Source organism: Tupaia chinensis, unplaced genomic scaffold, assembly GCF_000334495.1.
Source record: "Tupaia chinensis unplaced genomic scaffold, TupChi_1.0 Scaffold000101_1, whole genome shotgun sequence".
Taxonomy (NCBI): Eukaryota; Metazoa; Chordata; class Mammalia; order Scandentia; family Tupaiidae; genus Tupaia; species Tupaia belangeri.
The window spans coordinates 2,091,738-2,104,110 of record NW_006159565.1 but is presented as its reverse complement, the minus strand read 5'-3'; the positions used below and the strand labels follow the sequence as shown (position 1 = coordinate 2,104,110).

Genomic DNA, 12,373 nt, shown 5'->3' with positions numbered 1-12,373 from the left:
AAAGGAGAAGTGAGAAAGCGCCCGCCAGGGGTGACAGTCATGCTGCAATTCCTTTTCTATTCTTTATTTTTTTAAAAAGAATCATGTATTTATTTAATTCCATTTGTTATTAGTTTTTAATTTGAGCAGAGAGAGAGAGAGGGAACGCAAGAAAGCAAGCTGCTAGGTCTGGGACTTAATTGTGATCAACCGTGTGGAAGTCCAGCACCTTAAGAACTCTGCCACCTGCTGGCCCCACCTTCTCTATTCTCACCGGGTTTTGGCCATGTGCACACATGCATCTAGCATGTTTTTTCAAGTCACGGGGTTGGGGACTTGAATCATGCCATCAACTAAGTGGGATCTAGCCACCTTATCCACCAAGACATCAGCTGGCCCTCCTTAAGCTTTTTAAAAACAATTTTGAGGGATCAGCAGTTGGCGTGGTGGTTAAGGCACTGGACACTCCCACATAGCCAGCCATGGTTCGAATCCTGGACCTGGTGGCTTGCTTTCTCACTTTCCTCTCTCTCTCTCTCTGGTCAAATTAAAATGAATGAATGAATGAATGAATGAATAAATAAATAAATCTTTAGATAAATAACTATTTTGAAACTGAAAAAAATACCTTTTGCCAGAGGATACATATACTCATCAAAGAGGGTGAGAAAGCACTCCCCATAAGAATGGTCACATTGCAGTCCCTTCTCCATCTCTCCCTGCTTTGGGGATTTGGGGCACACATGCACATGCCTCATTTTTTATGCCTTAGCTTTTAACCTGCCAGGTCTGGGACTTGAACCACATGGTTGTCAGTATGAGATCCAGCTCCTTAACCAGCACACCATGGGCTAAGCCCAGTTTTGAATCTTTTTTAAAACAAATGATTTTTGTTTTTGTTTTTGTTTTTGTTTTTTTTTAAATTTTATTTTTATTTTTTAATTTTAAATTTATTTATTATTATTATCATTATTATTTTTCAGTTTGATCAGAGAGAGACAGAGAGAGACGAAGTGAGGAAGCAAGCCACCAGGTACGAGACTTGAACCGTGGTCAGCCATGTGGGAGTCCAGCGCCTTTAATCACCATGCCACTTGCTGGCCCCAAACAAATGATTTGTTTTGAGAGAGAGCTATAGACAGGCACTTTTGTCAGGCTCTCCCGACACTCCCCATGCCTCCAGCCTGTCAGGAGCACAGCTGCTCACGCGTGCACCCCGTGTGTTCAAGTTGAGCTGGGATCTGAAAGAAAGATTTTTTTTAAAGAATTGTTTTCTGGGACCGCAGTTAGTGTAATGGCTATGTCGCTGGACTCCCACGTAGTCGACTGAGGTTCAAGTCCTGGACCTGGTGGCTTAAACTCACGCCGGGTGCGTGTGCGTGTGTGCCTGAGATCCCGAGAGGAGAATGGAGGAGAAGGGATTGCGGCGTGGCCATCCCCCCCTGGGGGGTGATTTCTCGCTTTCTGTCTCTTTGTTTCTCTCTGTCTTTCTGGTGAGCGCACGCGCCCTATAACAGAAACCTCTCAGAAAAAGAAAAAGAAGAATTGTTTTCTTTCTTTCTTTCTTTCTTTTAATTTGACCAGAGACAGAGAGAGAGTGAAAGAGAAAGCAAACCACCAGGTCCAGGACTCAAACCGCGGCCAGCCATGTGGGTGGGGAGTGAAAGGCACTAACCACCCTTAACCACCATGCCACCTGCCAGCCCCAAGGCTGCAGAAATTTTTGTGCTCATTTGGGCTGAATTCAGACCCCGGTCTGCTAAGAGCTTTTCTCTTCCAGCCAAAATATAGCCCCAAAGACATGTGGAAGAGGCATCCCTCCCATGGATGCCTGTGTGATATGCGCAGCTCAGCTTCAGCCACAGTTGTCCCCTGCATGAGGGCACCTGCTGGGCTTGCTCCCCTCCCGGACTTGCTGCTTCTAGAACGTGAGGACCTAGGAGCCCCAGCTGTGTTCCAGTCACTTTTCTGCAGGCTCCCAGTAGATGGCGCCATGGCTCGCAATAACAGCAGGCTCAGCCTATCCTGGCTCCTCCTCCAGGCCCACCTTCCGCCAAGGGGATGATGGAGAGAGAAAAAGCTGGAATTCACAGTCCTTTTCCTAGTACCTTCCTTTCCCCCGTCCTTTTCTCTGCCTTAAGAGCTCAGATAATGTATCGGGCAAGAGGAGAGACCTGGCGCTGGCTGTTCTCACCTGCCCCCTCTCCTGTATGATGTGGAGGGCTCACCCGTTTTACTGTGACTTAGCCACTGGGGCTGGCATCACGTCTGCCTTCCTGTTGCTGGCAGAAGTGTAGCCTCTTCTCCTGGTCAACACCTCCCTGGCCTCTGAGTGTGGTTGCCCTTTACCATGCTCCACTGTGTGGTTGGTGGTGGTTTTCTCGTCATGCCCCCTGCAGGTTTGGTGTTGAGACCCGCAGCTCTGGCTCAGCTGGAACTTGGGTTGGGTCCCGGCCCCGGCTCTTAGGAAGCAGCCGGCCTTGGGTGCACCTCCTTGGTGTCCTCAGCTGTGAGGTCGGTTAGAGATGGCCTGCTGACTGGGTGGTGAGGCGATGTGTGTGGAACACTGAGCGGGCATCTCGGATGACGTCCCTTCCCTGTTCTTCACCTCCTGGATCGTGACTCTGCTCTTTCAGGTGTGAGCTCTCTGGGCCTTTCTCCGACTTCTTGAATGCTCACTCTGCCAGATTCCAATAGTCTCTCTTCTGCTTGTTTCCCTCTGGGCTGTTTGGAGGTGGGTTCTGGCCTTCATGGAGGTAGCGGGGAGCTTGGAAGAGACGCCCGCACGAAGTCCCCAGGAGCTGCCTCTGCGCACGCTGGGCTCCCGGAGCAGTGTCCGCAGTCTGTGGACCTTGGGTGGACAGTCTTTTGTTGACTCTATGGAGGCTGCTTTGTCCTTGGCCGCTGTCTTTTTGTTTCTTGAAGATCATTGGTATGGTATAAGTGTATTTTGTAACATTTTATTAGATCTTTATTTTGATTAGGTTGTCAACTTTAATTTTATTTTTAATTGCTAGAGGGCACTTATGTTTGCCAAAGAGAGAGGGAGGGAGAAGGCGCCTTTAGTGAGCCTGGCCACGCTGCAGTCCTTTCTCTAATTCTCCATGTTGGGATTTGGGCCATGCTCATGTCCCTGGCATATTTTGCAAGCCAGACTGGAATTCGAACCGTAGTCAGTCATGTGGGATCCGGCTCCCTTGACAGCTAGACTACGGGATTGGCTCAGCTTTAATTTTTTTTTTTTTCTTCTAGATTTTCAGGCAGACTAAACCAAACCCCCAGGGGACATTTCTCAAGATAGTTGAGCTGGTTTTGCCTCTAGTCTGGGCATGTCTAGGTCAGGACCCAGCAGCAGAGCCTAGAGGTCCTCAGAGTCCTGCCCTTGCTCCTGCAGAGTGAGCTGTGGGTGGGCAACTAGGGACGACCCAATGTTCTAGAGCCTCTGGGCCCATAGGGCACCAGGGCTGACTGCACAGGTGCTGTGCTGGGGCACATGAACACGCTGCATGCTCCAACCTGAGGCATGCAGTGTGGCCATGACTGTCTCATCTTAGCCTGTCAGTGAGCAGCTTGGAGCCCAGCCCCCTGAGCAGGCCAGTTCTCTGTGGGTCTGAAAGGGCCTCAGGCAAATGTGGAGTGAGGTTGTAAAATGGGGGAGCCCTTCCCTGGTTGGCCTCTGTTGGTCATTCCTGAGCAGCCTCATCTTGGCCCAGTCAGGAAGCCTGGCCTCTCATTGTGGCCTTAAAGTGGTGGCTGATTCTTTTGCAAGTTTGGCTTTTGGGGTATAAAAATGTTTATACCTTCAACCCAATAACTCTATCACTGGGCTTTTTTTAGAGGAAATAAATCAAAATGCAGAAGTAATTATACTCTATTTAATGATGATTATCAGTACAATGTCCCTAATGCCTGGTAGATGTGGTAACCCCACTGTCTGGAGCCCTAGCCACCTGAAGGGTGGGCACAAGGCCCTGGAGGATGCGCACGCATTTTATTGTCATGAAGCTGTGGTGTGAATGCCACCCCAGCTGAACTTGAACACACTCTATCTGTGCTGAGCAAGATTCCAAAGGACTGGAAGGAAATACAACACATGTGGGAGAGCCCTGGACAACAGGCTCCTGCCTGGCCCTGCCCCATTCACATCCTGAATGCAACACCAGGGGAACACACCGTGGCTTTGGTCCTCTGTGACTCCAGGCTGGAGGCCGCTGCAACATTAGCCTTGGGCCTCAGTGTCACTGACATGATTAGCCCTGGTCAGGGAAGAGGTCCTGAGTGTCACCTGTCACCATTCACCGTCTAGCTTGGCTTCCAGGCGTAGACAGTAAGAAGTTTATATTGTTTTATCAGTCAATTTACTTCAATTTAAAACTGTATTTGAGGGGCCAGCAGGTAGCATAGTGGTTAAGGCGCTGGGCTCCTACATGGCCAGCTCTGCAGTTCAAGTCCTAGACCTGACAGCTTGGAAAACATGCCAGGTGCATGTGTATGTGCCCAAAATCCCTAGAGGAGAATGGAATAGGAGGGATTGCAGTGTGGCCATGCCCCCGGGGGGTGATTTCTCACCATTACTCTCTCTCTGTCTCTCTCCAGTGAGTGCATGCACCCTCTGGCAAAAATGCTAAAATAGAAATACAAAAAACCAAATAATCATCAGAAAAGCCATGATGTATTTTTCTGGTTTTCTATGCAAAAATGCATCATGACTTTTCCGATGACCCTATATATTTGAGGCCAGCTCCATAGCCTGGTGGTAAAAACAGCCATATCCCACCTGGCCAACCATGTGGTTCAAGTCCTAGACCCAGCAGCTTAAGAAACACACTGGGAATCAGCAGATGGCATGGTGGTTAAGGCACTGGACATTCCCATATGGCCAACAATGATTCGAGTCCCACACCTGGAGGCTCGCTTTCTTACTTTCTCTCTTTCTGTTTCTCTCTCTGGTCAAATTTTTAAAAATAAATGAATAAATAAAAATTAAATAATTATAAAAAAGAAATACGTTGTATGCATGCATGCCCAGAATCCCAACAGGAGGGAGAAATGGAGAAGAGAGTGTGTTATGTCTATTCCCCGTGGGAGGTGCTTTCTCTTCTCCCTCTGTCTCTGTTTCTCTCTGGCAAGAACGTGCACCCTCTGGCAAACAAACAAAACTGTATTTGAATCATACCACAGGACAGCATAGCAAGTACATAAGTTACGCTGTAGAATGCAGTAGCCCATAAGCCCTGCCCAGCCAAGAACTGGCCTCTGCCTGTAGGTTTGGCCTCCACTCCCCCTGGCAGATCCATGACCCTGAACTTGGAAGTGAATGCTTCTGCCCCTCCCCCACATTTTCCATTTCTTGTCACTGGGCTCCAGGTCTTCATTCTGGAGAGGCCGGTCTAGCCGTGTGATATTTTGGGCTGCCTCCTCCTCCATGGCAGGACCCCCAAGGTTCATAGCTATAAATACCAATCTGGGCAGTATGTGGCGGCACCTTGAGAACCATGGAGGTATTTTTCAGAGAAAAAAAATGATGCTAGTGGGACCAGCAATTAGCGTAATGGCTATGTTGCTGGATTCCCATGTAGTCAACCGCAGTTCAAGTCCCAGACCCGGTGACTTAAACTCACGCCGGGCATGTGTGTGTGCGTGCCCATCCAAGATCCCAAGAGGAGAATGGAGGAGAAGGAATTGTAGTGTGGCCATCCCCCCTGGGGGGGGTGATTTCTCGCTTTCTGTCTCTGTCTTTCTGGAGAGTGCATGCACCCTATAGCAAAAACCTATCCAAAAAAAAGGGGGAAAATATGCTAGTTTGCTCTCTGGAGCTCTTTCTACATCTAAGTCAACCCAGGGGTGAACTGAAGCATGAGCCCTAAGATGGAAGTGTGATTTCAGTCTGGTGGTGGCTCCTTCATGCACTGCCTAGGGACTGCCTGTCGAGCTCCAGGGTGCTCCTGGTCACCTGGACAGCTGCAGCTGCCATGACCACCTAGGGTGCAGGGAAGGGGCAGATGTAGTGGGCCAGACCACATTCCTGGGGGTGGTGAGAAATTACTCAGCTCCCCATCTTGACAGCAGCTCATTAGGAGCCTCAGGTGACACAGCCTGGGGCTAGAGGGAGGCAGGAGCCTTGGCTCTAGGTTGGGGGGTGGGATTTTTTTCCAGTCAAGTAAATAAATCGCTCAACAGGTTTGCACGCGAGGACTTGCCCGCCGTGCCGTGCTCGAGAGGTTCACGGTCAGACACTGCTGCCAGCAAGCAGAACAGCTCACAGATCTGGGTGTTCGATGGCGTCTTTATTGCCAAAGCCTGTTTTATGAATGCCTTCTGGCACTGACTTTGCGTGTGTCGCAAATCCAGTGCTCTCCGCAGGACCATGCAAAGACACCAGTCTTCCTCCTTTAAACAGGCTCTGGCGGAGAGGGGATGTTCTCTGGTTCTGGCAAATGGCAAGGCTCCCTGTCCTGCCTGTGCCCTTTGAGACCCATGGGCTGGAAATCTCTGGGTGCCCTTGTGTTACTCCTTGGGCACTGCCATGTGCTCCCTACTTCCTCGAGCCTCTTGTGGCTGGCACTTGGGTTTTGCTTGCATTGCATTTGGCCGAGTGGGGCGAGAAGGACCATGGACTTGGCTTTGCTCTGACTGAGGAGGGGCCCTGCTTTGCCAGCCCAGCTGAGGGATGGTGGCTGGCCCTGTAGGTCGTGGAGAGGATGGGATAAGGTCACGTCTGTGGAGCTCATTGTGGTGCCTGGAGAGTGGTGAGACTTTGTAGACACTGTTCACTTGGGTTGCCCCAACGTGGTGTGGTACATGGGGTTGGGGGCAGGGTAGAGGGGGCTCAGGAAGGTGATCGGCCAACACCTGCTACATACATTCAGACGTGGCTCTGGAGCAGCTGCCATAATTTTTGCTTCCTATTGCTGCCTCACCTAATGCTATTGGAAGCCCTGGAGGGTGGCCACGGCTGTGCAGCATGCTGCCTGTCCTCTCCCCCAGCCGGAGCCTGCAGTCTGCAGCTCCTTCCCAGAGCCTCCCCGGTAGGCCCTTCCTGCTGTCTTGGAATGCAGAGGCCTGTTCTGACTGGCCGGCTCCTGTCTGCAGAGCAGGGCTGGCCTCCCTGGCCTCATGCCTCCCCCATCCCTGGAGAGAAGAGGGACTATCTGAAGACCGGCCCCTGTCTGCCTCAGCTCCTTCCTGCCCATTGCCAGGCTCGTCCCCAGCACTGGCAGACAGCGAAGGCCCCTCGTCCATTTCTGTGTCAGCCGTGTCCAGGAGCTCTCAGGGAGGTCCCCTCCACCTCTGCTAACAGCCTGTCTCTGGTTCAGCTTCCAGGCCGAGAGGCCTGCCTTGAATGTCGTCATCTTCCCTCTGCTCCACGAAGGCCTGACTGATGTCATCCGCGATGTCCCCATGGCGCACCTGGATGAGATCACCTTGTTTAAAAGCAGAGTGGCCGAAGAACCACCAAACCTTTGGTGGTGAAAGGTACAGGCCAGCGCGGGCCGAGCTGCTGCCCGTCGGTCTCAGTCACCACGAGGATGCCCTGCTGCTCATCGCCTGCTCAGGTCCCTATGGGCCCCTTGGCTTGTCACCAGAGAAGACAGAAAGCCATCTGTCCCACCATCCTGGCTCCCAGACCTCCCAGTGTTTCCCTCACACTTTCTTGTGAGGACTAGTTGCTCCGTGAAGTTTGGATGAGGGTTTGTGCTCTGGGTGACGTGAGGGAGATCTGGTGGGCCAGTGCCATGGGCAGGGGCAGCTGGGCCAGGTGGAGAAGCCCTGGAGGCCCTGCCTACCTCCCTGAGCGTCAGGTGGGCCGTGGGCCCAATGCTGCCACCCCTTCCCTTCAACTCTGAAGAGGTCCCCTGGCTCCTGTTTGTGGCCACCTGCCCTCCAGGACGGGTGGCCATGCCGTGAGCATGGATGATGCGTGCTCGCCCTGCTGCGAAGGCCAGCCAGCGACTGTGGGTCCAGGTGCCGCTGTGTTGTCAGGACAGCTGTGAGTGTGACAGTGAGCAGGACCCCGGGGCTGGAGCTGCCGAGTGGGCCCCCCAGGGCTATTGATGCCAAGGAGCGGGGCCTGTCCCTCCATCTCCACATGGCTCATGGCACTGGACCCCTGTGAGGGTCTGAATGCGGTTCTGGGGAAACATAAATCCAATCAGCTTTGTTCATGTAATTCGAAATATTAAAACCCAGAAAGGATGTTTCAGACTGGAGTAGAGTTCAGATTATTGTGTTTCAGATAGCTTTATTTAGTACTTTAAAACAATTCCATGGAGCTATTCCAAAAACGAGAACCCTCCTCTTGGTGTGTGAGGCCTCGCCCTCTGTGCTGAGCTGACTGCCTCTGCCTTTTTCGGCCCTTCTGGAGCTGTCACCCACTGACTGGTGGGCTTCCGGGGTGGGGTGGGGGGTTGTAGCTGGGTCCTGTCCCTATGAATTGCTCTGGCCCCCAGCAGGCCAAGAGGGTGGTTCCTAGCCTGAGGCACCTTGGTCTCTGCAGAGCTGGGGGAGCAGAGCCCACCAGGCCTTGTCCGCACTGCCGGTGCCCCTGTTGGCTGCTGGCTTCCTCCTGTGTTTCCCTGGTGATGGGTCCTCCCATCCTGTGTAGTGATGTCTCTGTTTCCTGTGCTGTTAAAACTGGGTGGATTGGTCTTCTGTCCTTCCCTGCGCTCTTGGGGGCAAATAGTTCTCAGCAGCTCTGCCCCCCAGGCTGAGGGATTCCGGGATGCCATCAGAGGCAAGGCTGCAGGGACCGAGTACTCCTGGGGGGGCATGCTTTGACCAGCCCTCCCATAAACATGTGTTTGTGTGGCCGCCTCCTGGCCCTCCTGTCTGGCGGCCTGCTCCATCCCAGCAACTACTTTTGTTTGCCCAGGTGGATTCGCAGGGCGAGATCTCCCTCTTTGCCGTTTTTCTTGCATGAGTGGGGTCATCACCTCCTCTTTGTAACTAAGGCACTCTCTCCCCACTCCAGGCTGCAGCCAAGGGAGGGCCCTCTGCTCCTGGCCAGAGGTGGCTGACCCAGGGGTGCCCTGGAGTGGGGGCCCACACCTGACCTGTGCCTTCACCTTTGAGGTCCTGACGTTGCTTCTGAGAGCCACAGGCCACGTCCTCTCTCTTCCTGGCCTTGCAGGCCACAGGGATAGGCTTCTTGGGGCCCAGAGGGCAGGGTCGAGGGCCCACACAGCTATGGGTGAGGGACAGAAAGGTGGTGAGAGGTGCCCTTACCTCTAGTGTCCGGGCATTTCTTTTGAGCTTTAAAATGGCACCTGGAGATCACCGAGTGAGGTGACCAGATTGGGTGGCGTGTGCTGTGTGGCGTGTGGCTGCCTGGGACTGACTGCTTCTTGTGCACGACTGGTTGCTAACAGGCAGAGGGGATGTGGCCTATGTGGCCTAGAGGACTCCTAGACCCTCAGGGGCCCTTGTGCCCTCTCCTTCCTCCAGAGCTCCCCCACTCAGGCCGGGGAATTGTCTTTCCACTGGGAATTGATCCAAAAAGCTGTGTGTTTTTATGATCTTGCCTGGATGGTCTGTTCTCATGAGCAAGCAGTTTTAACCAGCAGCGTAATTTATGCTCATAAACGGGCTGAGTGGGGAGGGGGCTGTTCACAAGAGGCTGGGGGCACAAACTGCCTTGGAAAGCAGCCCCCCAACCGTAGACCTTGTATTTTTAGTGTCCCCTGCAACAATCCTTTGACTTAGAGCAAGAATTTCCGCTGCTTCTACACCCGAGACAGGATTCACCAGATGTTAATAACGTGCTTATTTTCTCTAAGTGCTATTTTGGCACCGGTGTTAATTGCAATTTATATTCTGCAGCATCTTACACTGGGAAAAGAACCCACCCTAATAGTCCCCAATTGGCAGAGCTGGGCTGTTAAGCCATGGACCATATGCTGCCTGCCGAGAGGAGCACGGTCAGCGCTCGGGCCTGTGCCTGTGTGTCTGTATGTGCCGTACGTCTGTGTGTGCATGCCTGCCCGCACATGTGTGTGTGCACCTGCACGCACGAGTCCCGGTATGCAGGCACGTGCGTATGTCTGTGCTGTGTGTGCGTGTGCATACACATGTGCCTGTGTGTGTGAGAGAGACTGGGAGAGGCGGGAAGCAGCAGATCAGGGCTTTTTCCCCTTTTGTTCTTAAAAAGAAAAACCCCTGACCTCTCATGCTGCACACTCCTGCCTATGCCCCACTCCTTGTGGACTCCTGCAGCCCTCCATCCTGTGTCCTGCTATTGCCAGGCAACACCAGGTCCTGCTGGGCTTCTGAAAGTGACCCTGGAGAAGGCATTTGAGTCTGAGGGAACCAGGAGAAAAGGTGCATCTCTCGACCCCAAGGGCCCCCTTCCTGCTATGGGGCAGATTTTCTCATTTCTCTGTGAAAGGGAGGCTGGGAGCAGCCCTTCACTCTCATAGCACTCTGTCTTGCCTACCAGCTGCCTGCAGAGGCCCTGTGGATTGCCCTGAGGCCCTCTGGTCAGAGCCCATGCACCTGCGTGTACACATGGTAGAAGGGCACTTGCAGCTTAGGCTAGGACTGAGGATTCCCACAATGCTGCACTCTCCCCTCAGACAGCTCATAGCACCTCCCTTCCCTGCTCCTGCTCCCTGTGGGGGACCCAGAGTCACAGGCCACTTGGGCAAGAGGCCGAAGCAGGCACAGACAGGCCTGGACCTGTAGAGGCCTGCTGGGAAGGTGGGCTTAGACAGTGGGGCTGTGGATGCCAAGGGCCCAGCCTCTGGCCAATGAGTGTCCATGACCAGCTTCCCGGCCGTGGAGTATGCAGACTACACCCCCATGGTGCTGGGGCTCGTGGTGAGGGAGTCACCCTCCTTCCCATCCCCATGCCAGGGGCACAGGGGCATCTTCCCACTGCTTTTTTGCCCTTGTTATTTGCTCCTTTTAGGATTTGAAAATCATAGAGCTCTTATGAGAAGGAATGGTACAGAAGTTGGCGGATGGCTTGAGAGTGAGGTACAACTGTTGGCAGGGGTTCCAGCCGTGGAGCCTGTGGCAGGGGACCCTGACTTCTGTGGGCTTACAGGTTGCCACCTATTGTCCTCAGTGACCTCGACTGTGATGCCAAGGGCGGGGCTCTTTGATGATTATTGGTCTCCACTTTTGGGAGTGCAGAATTCTAGTGAGAAGTCTCTGCTCTACTGGGTATGGTGAATAAAAAACACACCACAGAAACGTAGAGAAAAACAACTGTGGGTCTGACATAAGCTGACCAATGTTATCTAAATTACTTTGCTCTTTAAAGAAACACCTAAGGGTGGGATTTTATGTTACTATCATGGTGGGGGAAGGGGGGACCTTGCTGCATCCCATTCTGAGCTGGCTGGATCCAGGAATGAAGGTGACCAGGGCAGCTGTCCAGCTGTGTCGGTTACAGAACTGAGCCAGGACTGGGGAGGTCTGTGCGAAGCCGCGCTGCTTCCAACACTGATGTGGAGTCTGCACCAAACCCACCAGGGTGGGAGGCGGGCCTTGCTGGGGAAGAGTCCGTGTGGTATGGGCTGGTGAGTGTGCGAGGGACATGTGTGCAAAGGGTGTTCATGGGTAGGTGGGAGTGTGCATGTGCGTGCACGTGCGTGCTCCTCTCCCGCAGCCCTCAGTGGCCTCTCTGTCCAGCCCTGCACCGCCAGCCCTCTGACCACTGCCCATCTGTGCGACTTCACCCAGGACCAGCTGAGTTCAGTGTTTTATCAGGGGATGGGTGGGGAAGACCTTCCCCTGGCCCCGGGGGAGTCGCCGTATCTTGTGACCAGGTGCTAATTGACTGTACACTCCTCACCTGCCTTTCTATGACTGACGTCCCTGTCTGGCTGAACTGCCCACGTCTGTGGCATCCCGTGGTGATGCCTGCTCTTGAATTTGGTGTTTACCCTAGCAAGCTACATTCTGGATGGGTATTTTCATGTAAACTTGTGGCATGTGGAAAATTTGAAATAAAGTGGACTTGATTTAGAAAGCTGCCAGTTGTGTGGTCCTTTTAGCAGGGGCATCTTGGTCCTTCACCTGCGACCCCTCCCTGGGCCTGCAGTGGGCATGTCGTTTACTTGCGATAGTGGGGGGGCACACACTGCTTGGGCACCCAGGGCCTGAATAGGTGCATGGGTGGAGACATGAGGCCCAAGGGTGGGCACCAGACACAGGGAGGGGCATTAGGAGAGAACCCCTGAGTTGGCCTTGGTAGGCTGGGGAGGCCAAGCGTGGGAGAGGCTGCACAGAGCAGGGTGGGTGGCAGGGAGGGTGCAGGGCTGCTCCACGTGTGCTGGTGGCAGCTAGACAGTGGAGGGCAGTGCTGGCTGAAGGCAGGCAGGGCTGAGGCGTTCCTGGGGCCTGGGGACAGCACTGGCGTTGTTTCCAAGTACCAGTAACCAAAGTCAGG

At 53.3% G+C, this 12,373-nt stretch overlaps 1 protein-coding gene across 2 annotated transcripts in view; it reads left to right on the top strand.

Annotated features, from left to right (window-relative positions):
• The window catches only part of FBXL18 (F-box and leucine rich repeat protein 18), a 51,834-nt gene extending 39,878 nt beyond the window's left edge, over nt 1-11,956 (top strand). The window contains exon 5 of one of the 2 annotated variants that reach the window (XM_006143611.3): nt 7,296-11,956. In XM_006143611.3, coding sequence (XP_006143673.1) covers nt 7,296-7,452 — 157 coding nt within the window. In that variant the 3' untranslated portion in view covers nt 7,453-11,956. The remainder of the gene's footprint in view (nt 1-7,295) is intronic. The other variant, XM_014585970.2, reaches the window with a different exon arrangement.
• Nucleotides 11,957-12,373: the final 417 nt, after the last annotated feature.